At 37.3% G+C, this 15,002-nt stretch overlaps 1 protein-coding gene across 1 annotated transcript; it reads right to left on the bottom strand.

Moving 5' to 3' along the window:
• Positions 1-12,999: 12,999 nt before the first annotated feature.
• On the bottom strand, positions 13,000-14,854 carry LOC104096785 (elongation factor TuB, chloroplastic). Its single transcript, XM_009603202.4, has one exon. The coding sequence runs from the start codon at positions 14,728-14,730 to the stop codon at positions 13,273-13,275; it is 1,458 nt and encodes a 485-aa protein (XP_009601497.1). The 5' UTR covers positions 14,731-14,854; the 3' UTR covers positions 13,000-13,272.
• Positions 14,855-15,002: the final 148 nt, after the last annotated feature.

Below are 15,002 nucleotides of genomic sequence, written 5' to 3'. Positions count from 1 at the left end.
TGAGGATGAGATAAATGCACGAAGGGCATTGCCGTGCCGTTAAATTTGATGTCTTGGGTATATTTCTCACATTATGAAAGTTTTGATGTGATTGTTGTGAATTATTGGCTTTCGCTCTCAGGAAAGGATTAGGTGATATTTTGATACTTATTGAATTGTGTTTTCTTTTAGTACTCCGTTATTGCTTTGTATAATAGTTTCGTGTGCTCTACTCTATTGTACTGTAGTATAGTTTTATTGTTAGTTACATTACAGGTTTTATCAATGAGCATCTTTTAACCAAAGCCTCGTCACTACTTCGACGAGGTTAGAAAAGATACTTACTCAGTACATGGGGTCAGTTGTACTGATACTACACTTCTGCATATTACGTGCAGATATTGGTTGTTGTTGTTGCTGTGTTCTATGGTTGCCGGGATTGAAGATGTACCTGCATTCCTGTTGTAGCTGCCTCTTGTTCATGGTAGCCCTAGATTTATAAAAACTCTTTTTATGTACCTTTCAAATAGAAGATGTATTTACTTCATATCAGCTTGTAAATTCTATTCTTAGAAGCACATGATTTGTACTACCAGTCCTTGGGGATGTATAAGACTTAGATAACTCATTTGTTAAATTGTGTTATTTAATTAATTAAAAATGGGAAATCGTTAATTGGCTTACCTAGCGGGTTGGGTTAGGTGCCATCATGACTAGTGAATTCCGGGTCGTGACAGGTGGTATCAAAGCTCTAGGTTCATAGGTTCTACAAGTCATGAACAAGTGTCTAGTAGAGTCTTGCGAATCCGTATGATGATGTCCATACCTATCTTCGAGAGGCTGCAGGGCATTTAGAATAAACTTCCCATTCTTCTTTCCTTATCGTGCGACATTGATTCTGCTTGGAGCGTAACTTTTTGAATTCCTTCCATGCATTCGTTTGCGCATGCGAGCGTTCGGTATTGGCGGAGCATCGACGGCTTGTGAGTCCCTGGATGAGATGCGAGATATGATTCATATGTGCTGATGATGGGTCAATCCGGAGTACTTGAGGCCGGGTTATGACTGTGGTTTGAGCACGGGGATCTCGGTTATGTGAGCATGCGCTTTTATACTTATACATCTGGTAGTGTGCCTATGAGTAGAGATGTGGCAGGCGAGTGGTTGGGTGACTAAATGACGAGTAGGATGTGGCTGCAGACTATATTCGGGTGATTAAATGTGACGAAAGGAGTCTGTTTGAGGTGTAAAAAGGGGTAATGGACGTTGGTTTCTGTCTTTATGTGGCGTATGGTCTCGAGTTATGAGTGTATTGAAAGGCTTTCGTGTTGTTTAATTGTGAAAGGGATTTGACTCGCTTGCCTTATTGATGAGTTCAGACTCAGGAAGCTTAAGTGATGGCATAGAGGTCGTGGCTAGGGTTTAAGATTTACAGTGGATGGTGTCAAGGCTCGCGGTATTTCCATATCACTATGGATTATGCATTTCATTAACAGGAAGACTAAGTGGTGGAAGGAACGGCTTTATATTCACAGAAGGTGCCTTCAGAGCGGGTGCCTTGGTTGTGGTACTTTGGGGCGCTAAGAGGGAATGCAACGGCTTATGGGCCATAGGGCGGTGCGGTTTTTATGCTAGAACCTCTTATGGCGAGCTTTGGGGTAAGAATCATGGTGTTCTCACAAGGAGGGGTATCAACTTGAGGTTAATCTAGAAGGAACTTAGAGGAAAGTGGCGGTTTGATAGTAAATTGGATCAACACGGTAATGATAAGATCGGTTCCTTAGGTACTTATGATGTGGTGGGTTTCCACAGGTGTTTCGTGGCAATGCTCATGGGTTTTGGGCAACTGCGTGGCTTGGTTAAGTTAGAGGGATTCGGTTCTGATAGCTTGGGTATGTGCCAATGGATTTCCAGGGGTTCTCGATGATTTCTATCACGGTTTGGGGTGAATACTTCCTATTGGTGTGAGGAAACATGTTGCGTATTGGCATTTCCTCCTAGATGAGATCAAATAGAATGCTTCTGACTGAACGGGATTGAGTTTTGAATGTGCAAGGTCACGGTTCCATTTTGAAGGGAAAGTCATGAATTCTTAGACAGCATGGACAGTTTCGGACGTCTAAATGGATGTTATTACTACTTGGTATTGCATGAGAATGGTGTGCATTTTAGAAGGCGCATTGTGTTTTGACTTACGAATGCATCATTTATATTGCGATGCTCTCCTGGTTAGTCTGCTGGTGAGATTAAGATTTTGTTATATGACACGGAAGAATTTCAGAAGTATTTCTCATGGGATGATTGTATACGAGAGATGTGTTAGACATTTGGGCGGTGGAGTTGGGATCAGGTAGGGTGATTCTTGTGTTCCATAGATTTGAAGATTGGAGTTCTCAGAAACAGATTGTTTCGTGGTTGTGGACTGTGAGATATGGCCAAAACCAGCCAGATGATGGTGTGTGTTACGGTTATGTCGCTGTGGACTTTTGGAGGGCTAATCGTCCGTTCAGGGATGACCGGAGTTAATTTGGGGGCTCATTAGTAGGCCCAATAAGGATGAATATTCAGTATAGGATCGGATTTGCTTGCTCATGCGTAGTTGTTGCCACGTGTATATCATCGGGCGAAATGAATGTTATTCGCGCCTTGGTTTATGTTATATGTTTTCCTCTTAGACTATGACGGATTGTGGGGGTTATATTGTCCTTCGCACGTATATTGTAATTCAGTTTAGGCTTCATGGTACTATGGGCGAGATGGCCTTCGCGATGTTGATTTTCTTATTGCACCATAGTTGTGCTTATCCTTCTCAGTATTGTTTGTTCTTGATAATTTTCCCACGGTTGTATTTCTGTGCACACTATGGTGCTTGATATTGACGCACATATGATCAGTGAGCCGAGCGTTCTGGCTCGAGGGGTACCTTATGTGGATTGATATGATGGGATCGGGTTGCACGCCGCAACGGTACTGTGATGAAATATAACTCCTGATGTTTACCTCGTGTAGTTTTGCTTTCACCTTGTTGAAAATAGTTCATAGTAAAATGCTAAAATTTCCCTGCCTACTTAACTTGTTTAGTAGTCTTTTTATTTAGCTCTCCTACGGTTATCTGTCATGTCTGAATTATTACTCGTTGGTGTTCGGGACCGTGTTATATGGGGTTCCATATGATTACTATTGATACTAGTCGGTGGGGCTGCTTGTAATGGCTGGGATGAGGTTTCTAGACTTGAGAATGGCACTATTGTAATAGGATGAGGAAGGTTTGGAAGAATAATATTATGCTTTGGTGAGGATTCGGGCAAAATGGCCCTGGTCGGACTAGTGAGTTTCTTGGATTATTGATCAGATGAGTGGTTAAGAGGTTATGTGTGTTTCTTTCATCATTGGCGGGGTATGAAGGTTTTAAACGAGGCTCTAATCGATATGAGGTTTGCTACCGACACTGGATTTGTTTTCAGGCAGTAATGGTGGCCAACAGTTCCTATTGTGATTGTCCGAGTGATGGGCGCATCATGCGATTTCATCCTGGGGTTTATGGTTATGGCCTAATACAGCTTGTTCATGCTTATACTGTGTGTAGATGTGAGATTTGGGGCTTATAATGAATTCGGGGTGTTAGAAATTGGGTTCAAAGGTTTAAGGACCAAGGTTGAAGTAAGGATCTCTAGTTAGGTTGTGTTGGCAGGTTTATATGGGGCAAGGTGATGCGGGATCACCCCTGGGTTTATGCATAGTAAGATTATACCATGATTTGATAGCTTTAGAATGACTCCTGGCACATTCGAGGACGACCGTATGTTTAAGTGGTGGAGGATGTAACGACCCGACAGGTCATTTTGATAATCTATACTTTGCTCAGAGTTTTGAGAGCTCGAGCATCTCCGCATGATGTTTTATGACTTGCGTAAATCGTCGGTGTTGGTTTTCAAGTTATCCGGAATCGATTTGGAAGGATGAATTTCAAGATTCAAACTCTAAGTTGGAAGAATTGACTAAGCTTGGATTTTTGGGTAAACGATCTCGGAATCAGGATTTGAAGGTTCCAGCAGGTTCGTATGATGATTTTGGACTTGGACGTATGTTCGGATTGGGTTTTGGATAACCCGAGAGCATTTTGGCGCCAATTGTGGAAGTTAGCATTTTGGAAGAAATTTATCATATTTGGGCTGAAGTGCATTTCAATGTTATCGATGTCCGTTTGGGATTCCGAGTCTGAGAATAGCTCCGTATGGTGATTCTGGTATTGGGAGCGTGTCCGAAAATGGATTTGGAGGTCCGTAGGTCATTTTGGAGTCGTTTGGCAAAAGTTAGAAATTTGATGGTTTTTGAGAAGTTTAACCGAAAGTGAACTTTTTGCTATCGGGGTCAGAATCCGATTTCGGAAGTTGGATCAGGTCCGTAATGTCAAATGTGACTTGTGTGCAAAATTTGAGGTCAATCGGACGTGATTTGATAGGTTTCGGCGTCGGTTGTGGAATTTTGAAGTTTCAAGTTCATTGAATTCGAATTGAGGTGTGATTCATCGTTTAGATGTTGTTTTATGTGTTTTGAGGCCTCGAATAGGTCTGTATTATGTTATGGGACTTGTTGGTATGTTTGGACGGGGTCCCGGGGGTCTCGGGTGTGTTCCGGGTGGGCTATGGGACATTTTTCTCCTATTTTGAACTGCTGAATCTGTCATCTGGCTTTCCTTCATCGCGTTCGCATCCTTGCACTCGCGTTCGCGTAGTGTTATTTTGGAGGGTGGAATATTTCCTCTTCGCGTTCGCACCTACCCTCTTCGTTTGTATAATCGTTTCGTGTGCTCTACTCTATTGTACTGTAGTATAGTTTTATTGTTAGTTACATTACATGTTTTATCAATGAACATCTTTTAACCAAAGCCTTGTGACTACTTCGACGAGGTTAGAAAAGATACTTACTCAGTACATGGGGTCGGTTGCACTGATACTACACTTCTGCACATTGCGTGCAGATATTAGTTGTTGTTGTTGCTGTGTTCTATGGTTGCCGGGATTGAAGATGTACCTGCATTCCTGTTGTAGCTGCCTCTTGTTCATGGTAGCCCTAGATTTATAAAAACTCTTTTTATGTACTTTTCAAACAGAAGATGTATTTACTTCATATCAGCTTGTAAATTCTATTCTTAGAAGCTCATGATTTGTACTACCAGTCCTTGGGGATGTATAAGACTTAGATAACTCATTTGTTAAATTGTGTTATTAAATTAATTGAAAATAGAAAATCGTTAATTGGCTTACCAAGCGGGTTGGATTAGGTTCCATCACGGCTAGTGAATTCCGGGTCGTGACATAAGGCTCGGCCTAATATATATATATATATATATATATATATATATATATATATATATATATATATATATATATATATATATATATATATATATATATATACATGTAACTCTAAATCAATTTTCATTATAAATTTAATTATTTAAGCTAGCAAATGGAGTTCAAATAATTCAAATATTACATGTTAAAGTCCTAAGTCTACCCAGACATAAATATGCTTTAGCTACGTACGGACTCTCGTCACCTCGTGCGTACGTAGTATCCACAACTAGTAGCACATAATAATTACATCACCTATGGGGGTAGTTTCCTCCTCACAAGGTTAGAAAGGAGGCTACCTCGCTCCGAAGTTCCATAACCGGCTCCAACGCCTCTCTAACACCTCAACTCAAAGCCAAACGTCCCGAAACTAGTCAAACAACATGCAAATCAATGAAAATATACTCCAATGCTTACAATTTATAAAAATTCCCAACTCCGCTCGAAAAGTCAATAAAGTCAACCCTCGGGCCCACGTGCCCGGATTCCAAAATTTTTCGAAGATAAACTTTACCCATAACATTACAAACTCAAATATATGATTTAGTCCAAATTCTACGTCCAATTTCGTGGTCAAAATCTACAAATACCAAATTCTAGGTTTTCTACCAAAATCCTAAATTTCTACTAATTTTCATATTTAAATCTATATATAAACCATGTATTTAACTCACAATATGCGGGAATTACTTACCTTGACATAAATGATGAAAATCTTCCTCCCGAGAGCTCCAAAAATCGCCCAACCAAATAAAAATGTGAGAGAAATGGGCTAAGTATCGGATTAAAAACACCCCACTGCCCAACAACTTTTGCACCTGCGGATGCATTTGTGCGTCTGCGAGCTTTCTTCTGCGAGAAAAATCTCACTCCTGCGGAAGTCCACTGCCAGTAGCCCATTGCACCTGCAAAAATTCTTCCGCTCCTGCGCAATCGCAGGTGCGACACTGCCTCGCGAATCTGTGCATTTGCCCGCACCTGCAGCGGTGGCCTCGCTTCTGCGCACACGCAGATGCATAGCTCGTCTCCGCTTCTACGACCACACGCCCAGGCTGCCCAAGTCGCTTCTACGAGCTTCATCTCGCTTCTTCGAGGTCGCTTCTGCGACCAAACTTCCGCAGAAGCGATCGCTCCAGCAACAGAAATTCCCAGCAACATCAACAAGGCTCAAATCGATCTGAACCGCGTCCGAAACTCGCTCGAGCCACTCGGGTCTTAACCAAATATACCAACACATCCCAAAATACGATATAAACTTAGTCGAAGCCTCAAATCATGCCAAACAACATCAAAACTACGAATCGACGATCGAAACCTTTCTTTAAACTTTCAACCATTCAAACTTCGCTGAACACGTCCGAATTATACTTAAACATCCCGGAATGACGCCAAATTTTGCGTACAAGTCACAAATCACGATACAAACCTATTCCAAGGCTCGAAATCCCAAACGGGTATCGATAACTTCAAAGTACACTTCAAACCAAACATAAAAAATTCTTAAACTTTCAAAATGCCAACTTTCTACAATAAGCGCCGAAATGCTTCCGGACAACCCGATACTCAACCCGAACATACACCCAAGTCCGAAATCATCATACGAACCTATTAAAACCTTCAAATCCCGATTCCGAGGTCGTTTACTCAAAAGTCAAACCTTAGTCAATCCTTCCAATCTAAAGCTTCCGAATTTTGAAGTTTCTTTCCCAAATCAACCCCGAACTTTCCGAAATTCGATTCCGACCATACGTACAAGTTATAGTACTTGAAGTGAAGCTACTCAAGGCCTCAAACCGCTGATCGACGCGCTAGAGCTTAAAACGACCGGTCTGATCGTTACATTATTGTTCCTTCAAATAAATAAATATTTTAATTATCACGTGCCATTATTAACATGCAACACACGTTCATCGATACTAGTTATATTAAAAGCACGAAAATCCTTAGTGAAAATGTCGTTCGCCTTCTTTACCCTTTAAAAATAAAGTTAAAAATAACTAAAATTTTACTTATTAGATCTTTCCTTATTTAAATTACATAAATAGTCCTAATATTTAGGACTTTATATGAATATTTTTATTATTTGAACTATGTAGCATAACTATAATATATTTCATATATTACTTTTCCTAATATTATTTGAGAAAAAGGAAAACATGGGTCAAATGTGAAGAGCATGAAAGGCCAACAATCTTATGCAACTCTAAGTGATGCAGCAACACCGAGAGCAAGTTCCAATCGGACAAGAGTACCAAGCATAAACAACAACAGGGGTCCTTGGCAAATGGAGGCTTATGCAACTCTAGTTTCTCATGATTTTATAAGTACTAATTTCTCGGCACGTCAAGTTATGTAGTATAATTTTGTAAAATACTATAAATATTATTAAATTATCATTTGAGTAAATAATTAAGCATAAAAGAAAAATGGACAAATTTCTATGAAAAAATCAGTGTAGATTGTCGTATGGTGAATTTCTTATCATTGTAAAGATGATTGGATATCATTTGAGCTTACAAAGACGAACAATCAAAATTTAATTTGATACATATGATATATTTACTTATTTTGATTTTATGAGGTACAATCTAATCAGTGGCGTACGTAATATTTTTCATAAGTGGTGTCACAATTTGAAGAAATGAATAAATAAATAACTTATTGTAGTTGTAAGCGGTGTCATTTTCTATATTTATCCCTAATATTTTTATTTTTCTTATACATAATTAGTAAAAAAATCCAGCGAAGCGATGTCCCATGACACCGCATAAGACAAGGTGTATACGCCCCTGAATCTAATGAAACATCTCAACTAAATGATAATTTTATATAATACATCATCAAACAATATTTTTCACATGTGTAATTTTAATTTACTTTATATTCGTACTCTCTTCTCCAAGTCTATCCATCTCCCATAAGTGATTTTCTTGCTACTGACATGCAAATTACATCTAAAAAGTATGAGATTAAAACATTAGTGATAAGTATTAATTAATTATGTACAAAAATAAATCATAAGTTCGTATAAATAATTGTCAAAGATAGTGTCACCGCTAGATATTTTCCACGTGTTCCAAGGATACAAAATCATTTGAAATACTTTTGGGTGGCAATGTTATTGGCTGATTCCTTTGCAATGGTGTTATTAGTAAAAGTTATTTCAACTTCTATGTGCACTGAAGTACTGTTGGGGTTAACACGATTTAATCAACCATTATTAATATATTAGCTCTTATTTGGTCCATATAAGTTCTTTCACTTTTTCACATAATTATTAAAAGAAGTTAATTGGATATGTTTTGTACGTAGCTTGTTGACAGGGACAAAATATTTTACTAATTTTACTTTGCTTGCCATTTTGACTGAACATAATATGGTTAGGTAGAGAAAGCAAAAAAAAGTTTAATATATATATATATATATATATATATATATATATATATATATATATATATATATATATATATATATAAAAGATAGGTTTTGTACGTTCTACCGTGATCAACATTCTTGTTTGAGATATACAACAAATTAAGATAATTTAACATCTTGTGCTGATAGTAACTATTTTTTTTAGTTAGTACATTAAAATATTTTAATTAATTAAAAATTGAAGTATTATCAATTGTGTGACCGAGTAATCCAAGTAAGATATTAGGAGAAAAAAGAGTATAGAATACAAATTTACATTGGATGCAATATAAAATTTATAGTGAAAGAATAATAATTTTCAAATGAAAGTAGGTGCCGAACAAATACAAAACTTTGAGAGTTTGTTTCAATCAAACAAACAAAAAATTTTGCAAACAAATGATTAACTTAAGCCAAATAGTATGCCTATTACCAAGTAAAACCGTCCCATATGCAAGGATATTAACTAAAAGAGCTAAGTTTTTGTAAAACAATAATGCCAAACATCTCAGAACAAAATAAAATATTGAGAAGGATCACTTTTTCTTCATTAGCGTTTGGATAGGAACGGTATCAAGTTTTAAAACTGTAATTCTTTAAATGATCTAGTTTCATAAGAGATAATATATCTTCTGTGTAACAACATTTTAAAACTAATACACCTAGGAACAAAGTGATATTCTGAAATTTTGCATCAAAGGAATCTCATTTGAATGAAACTTTCTTTATCGTATTCATTTTTGCATTTAAATTTTAATTTGCCTAGAAAAAAACTGAAATTATTAGCACTTTAAAGAAACCCTCCTCCATTTATTAGGATATTTAAAACATCCCTTAAATCATACAATAGAAAAATTTAAGGGATGGTTCAGTTGTAACATTGAAAGTGAATACATGCATGCTTAGATGACAAGAAATTTTTCAACTGCGCCAAAATAAGAATAAGTAGCACAATTTTCACTTCCTTTCCATTCACTTCCATCAGATATATTTCTGATACTGTAAATATATATAAAGTTTCATCAAATTTAATTTAACAAACAAGCACACATCTCTCATTCCCAGCAATGAACATTATAGGGTGAATTAATGATTTTATCGAACAAGTCATGTTGGATATCTTCATTTCAATTTGTTTGTCTGCCATAAATTTATTGGAGTAAGATTTAGTATTTGGAATGGTTATAAATGAGATTGAGAAATTTGTATGAAGAGAAAACAATTGGCGTATTCTATTCTTTCGGAACGAAAGAATAATGGAGAACAATGGAATGAAGATTCCATCAATTTAACATTGAACGTTAACATTAAATATTTTATACATTATAACATATAGTTCAATTTTACTTCTTTGGTTATCTTAGAATGTTTTACGACCACAAAAGATTCTAGTATCATATTTTCATTCTTTCACAAGAACTTGAATTTATTTTGTATTCTACTTATTGCAATAAGGAAATCATAAAATTCCCCTCTCAAGAATATTATAACATTCATATTTCCAATTCTTTTATTGATCATAGTTTCAATTTAGAGACAATAATGGGATAGTTGTACTACAAATTTATACTGCAACATCACTTTGAGAATAAACACTATTTTGCACCAACTTGAGATCATGATAGTAAACAATCGTTATATTTAGATATTGGTTAAGGGTTAATGTTCTTTGTGATTAGATATTTCATCCCACAATTTAAAAATGAACTTCACATGATTTTATGCATGCAAGTATGCAACATATATATTTTTGCCATCTAAATACTATTTGGCAACGAAATAACAATTATAAATATATCAAAAATGTAAATTTAGCATACATTTCAAGATCATCATTATAAGTATGTCATTTATCCTAATATTTGCAAAACATAAATTTCACAAAATCCACAAAAGGTAGAAACTTATAAGTAAATAATAAAGTAAAGTTAAGAAAACAGAACCTATTTTTTTTATCGAGTCTCACCCAAGAGATTTGCATATTGTCAAAGATTGTTGCCTTTCGTTTTTTTTCCTTTTGCATGCGGTCAACTCTTTAGACGATTTTCCATCTGCCTTATCAATGAATTTTTATCTTCTAAACGCGTTATGTAGACTCCTTTGTATGAGAAGAAGATCCACAAAGGCAACAGTCACCAATTAACACACCTTTTGACAGAAATATAACCCACATGGAAAGAGTTTGCCACTATATAATTTTTGTCACATACAGGAAAAAATATAAGTTAAACAATCGTGTCTTCCCTCCTTTGACACATTAATAACTGATACTACTATGAAAAGTTACACCTCTTCAAATAAATTTAGTATTTTTATTTAATATTTTTATAAGTAGAATATTTAAATTAATTAGAAAGGCAATTATATAATTTAACTTTTCAGTTAAAGTGTTCCTACTCTTAATATAATATAGATATAGATACTCGTTAAAGCACATTCTAAAGAATTTCTAATCACATTCATTAGTATCAATGAATCAGTAGGGATCCCATTTCACCCAGCCAGCTACAATGAATAGACAGATATACGCTTGAAAGAAAGCACAACTTACTAGTGAAAAGAAAGGCCGTTAGACTTGCTGCGCCTTTTCCTTTTGTTGATAACTGTTTGACCCAAAATCGGATTTTATATATTTTAAGGCATCTACCAATCGTTTCCATCCAAACTTGAAACAAGGAAATCAATGATAGTAACTAATGAATAAAATAAATAAAAGCAGGAATAATGAAAATCTTATCAGATGAGAGCCTCGTCGGGTTGAATAGGCAATATCATTAACAATCTTCAAGATAGTTGAACAAAGTTTGACAGCGAAATAAAGTAAACAAGATCACTGAAAAATGATTATAGTATGCTTTTTTTTTCTTTTTTTCTTTTTTTTTTACGATGCCCCTCTCTCGAAATGCAGAGGTGGTATTTATATGAGACACTGTCGTTCCGAGCTTCAAGCCAGGACGTCAGGGAGTTGGGTAGTGGAGAGCGAGATTCTCGATAATTGGAACAGCCTTAGCATAACATCCGATGGCCAAGATCTCAGGGTGCGGTTGACTGAGTCTGCTCTTTTCAGATACTCGACCCTTCGATAACCATAGCTTCCAATCGCTGAGCCCGGTAGCAGATCCCATCGTATATCTGCATTTCTGATTCTTACTTGCCACGTGGAATTTTCCTAGCACGCCACGTGAAAAAGGTAAATTTAACCGATGCAGAGTCTAGACCAGCTTTTGCGGACCTCGACTAATTCTACGGGGTACTTGCTATCTTCCACCAGCACATGAATCGGGTAACTCTGTTCACCAAGAGTTGGACAGCTGAAAAGAAATCACCTTTTTCAGAAGGCTCCTTGTCTAGGATAGTAAAAGCAGATTTAACGACACTTGCTAGCATCAGCTTTTTTAAGTAAACTTGCTCTATCACTGGTAGCAATGCATTTATCCTTTGCTTGAATCAACACAAGGGGATTATAAAGTATTCAGTGTAAAGCGAACTGATTGCACATGACTTGTACTTGTCAAAATAGTAACTTCTTTTCATTTTTCATGTGAAGATACAAGCAATTAAAACCACATTGGAGGATAAAACCAAGTACCAACAATTGGGAAGAAAGGTCATACCAGAGTATCAAATCCAGAAAGATCAAACACATTCTAAACAATGTTAGCTCTGGAACACATGCTTCTTAACCATAAAAGTCAGAATTGACCAGTTGGCTAAATATGCCACTCACCTAAGAAGAAATAAACCACTGGATTCAAAGAGTGCATCAGTAATGCATGATAAGAGGAACAAACTCGAAAGATGAGAAAATGGACCTTTTCATTCTGAAGATACAAAAGCAAAGTGTATGTGACAATCGTAATGTATCTAAGATGTTCGCGTTAGTCAATGAAGACCAACATTTCTCATCATGTCAACATCACGTACCACATATTATTCACTGCTTCTGTATTCAAGGTCAGTGAGTCCTCCAATCCAAGATGAACCAACTCTGAATGTTCTGCTCAAATATTGTAAACCAAGCAATACAGAACAACAATTTTAAGCAGTGCAGATAAATACATATCTGTTTCGAGTACCATAGTTTTTAGTTACATAGACATACAGAAATTCAGTCATTCGCCAGCTGACAAATTATTATCCATAGTTTACAAAAAAATTATTTATTCTTTTGTGCTTTTCTATCAGCATCATTTTGCTGAAACAAAAAGCCGAAGCAGTGAATCTCAAATTAGCAAATCTGCACTTAAAGTTTCAAACAGAGTTGAACATTTGTTCTAAATTAAATAAAGTGCATGAAATCAAATGTTCTCATTCCTTTCAAGCAAAGGAAAAGTGAAAGAGGAGACTGAGGAAAAATCCCAAAAGTTCAGTAGAATTTGGTGTTTAAAACAGGATACTTCTACTAAAGTAAGATTCTAAGACATAATAAAAGTAACCAAGAAGTTGCATATATGACAATGGATTAAGTAACTTCAATGGAAAGTGCCGATCATGTGAAAAGAGAAGCTCAGCTGCAAGTTCATCATTCTAAGATTTTCTGAATAACACCAGCTCCAACAGTCTTTCCTCCTTCCCTGATAGCAAACCGCATCCCTTGCTCACAGGCAACAGGCATAATAAGCTCAACCACCATGTTTACACGATCGCCAGGCATGACCATCTTAGATTCCTCTCCTTTGTCACTCATAATCGCGGTAACCTTTCCAGTCACATCAGTTGTCCTCATGTAAAACTGAGGCCTATAACCCGCGAAAAACGGGGAATGCCTGCCCCCCTCTTCCTTCTTCAACACATACACCAAAGCTTCAAACTTTGTGTGCGGAGTAATCGTTCCGGGTTTCGCCAACACCATCCCTCTCTGAATATCAATCTTCTGAATACCTCTCAACAACAACCCCACATTATCTCCTGCCATTGCTTCATCCAAAATCTTCTGAAACATCTCAACCCCTGTCACTGTAGTATTCCTAGTATCCTTCAATCCAACTATATCAACAATTTCCCCAACCTTAACAGTCCCTCTCTCTACTCTCCCCGTCGCCACAGTACCTCTACCGGTGATCGAGAAAACATCCTCAATAGCCATCAAGAAAGGCAATTCAGTTTGTCTTTGTGGGATAGGGATATATTCATCAACATTATCCATCAATTGATAAATCTTATCAACCCATTGATTTTCACCCCTTTTAATACTAGGATTAGCCATCAAAGCCTCTAAAGCTAAAAGTGCAGAACCAGAAATAATAGGAATTTCATCACCAGGGAACTCATAACTTGACAATAATTCTCTTACCTCCAACTCAACAAGCTCAAGTAACTCCTCATCATCAACTTGGTCTTGTTTGTTCAAGAAAACAACCATGTTAGGGACACCCACTTGCTTAGCTAACAAAATATGCTCTTTAGTCTGTGGCATTGGGCCATCAGCACCTGACACAACAAGAATTGCCCCATCCATTTGGGCAGCACCAGTAATCATGTTCTTGACATAATCAGCATGCCCCGGGCAGTCCACGTGGGCATAATGTCTGTTTTCCGTTTCATACTCCACCGTGGCAGTGTTGATAGTAATACCACGCGCCCTTTCTTCAGGGGCAGCATCAATTTCGTCATATTTCTTGGGGGCGGAGTTGCCCATAGAGGCAAGCGCCATGGTCAAAGCAGCTGTGAGTGTGGTCTTTCCATGGTCAACGTGGCCAATTGTACCAATGTTGACGTGGGGTTTTTTACGCTCGAATTTGCCACGTGCAGCGCGGACAGTGAACCGACGGGGGTGGGTGGTGGAAGGAGTAGTTGTTGGTGAGTGGAGGAAAAGGGTTGAAGGGGTGGGTGTAAAAGAAGAGGAAAGGACAAGCTTTGAGGAATTTGAAGGGAATACAGCAGCAGTGTTGCTGCTACTGCTTGAGAAAGAAGGGGAAAAAGGGTAAGCAAGCTTTGTAGAAGCTGTAGCTGTTGCAGAAGCTGCTGAAATTGAAGCCATGGCAGCTTTTTGCCTGAAAATGGGATTGAAGTTTTGGAGAAGAGGGTCGAAAGAGAATTGTGGTTGAAAAAAGGAAGAAGAGGAGAGGAAAGGAGAAGGATAATGATGTTATTTATCCTTGGTAGGAATAAAGAGGGCCTCTCATATATGTGGGGTTTTATCCAATCACTTACTTCTCAACTTGCAACTGTGGGGATTAGGGGGTATGGGATTTCTGTGAATTCTGTTCCCAAAATGTGACACGTAAGAAAATGGTCTAAATTTTTTACCCT

The sequence above is a fragment of the Nicotiana tomentosiformis genome, chromosome 6 (genome assembly GCF_000390325.3).
Source record: "Nicotiana tomentosiformis chromosome 6, ASM39032v3, whole genome shotgun sequence".
Taxonomy (NCBI): domain Eukaryota; kingdom Viridiplantae; phylum Streptophyta; class Magnoliopsida; order Solanales; family Solanaceae; genus Nicotiana; species Nicotiana tomentosiformis.
This window is presented reverse-complemented; position numbering and strand designations above follow the sequence as displayed.

Bases quoted from the DNA above. Each gene is read 5' to 3' on its own strand.
- LOC104096785 (XM_009603202.4), bottom strand. From the start codon at position 14,730: ATGGCTTCAATTTCAGCAGCTTCTGCAACAGCTACAGCTTCTACAAAG.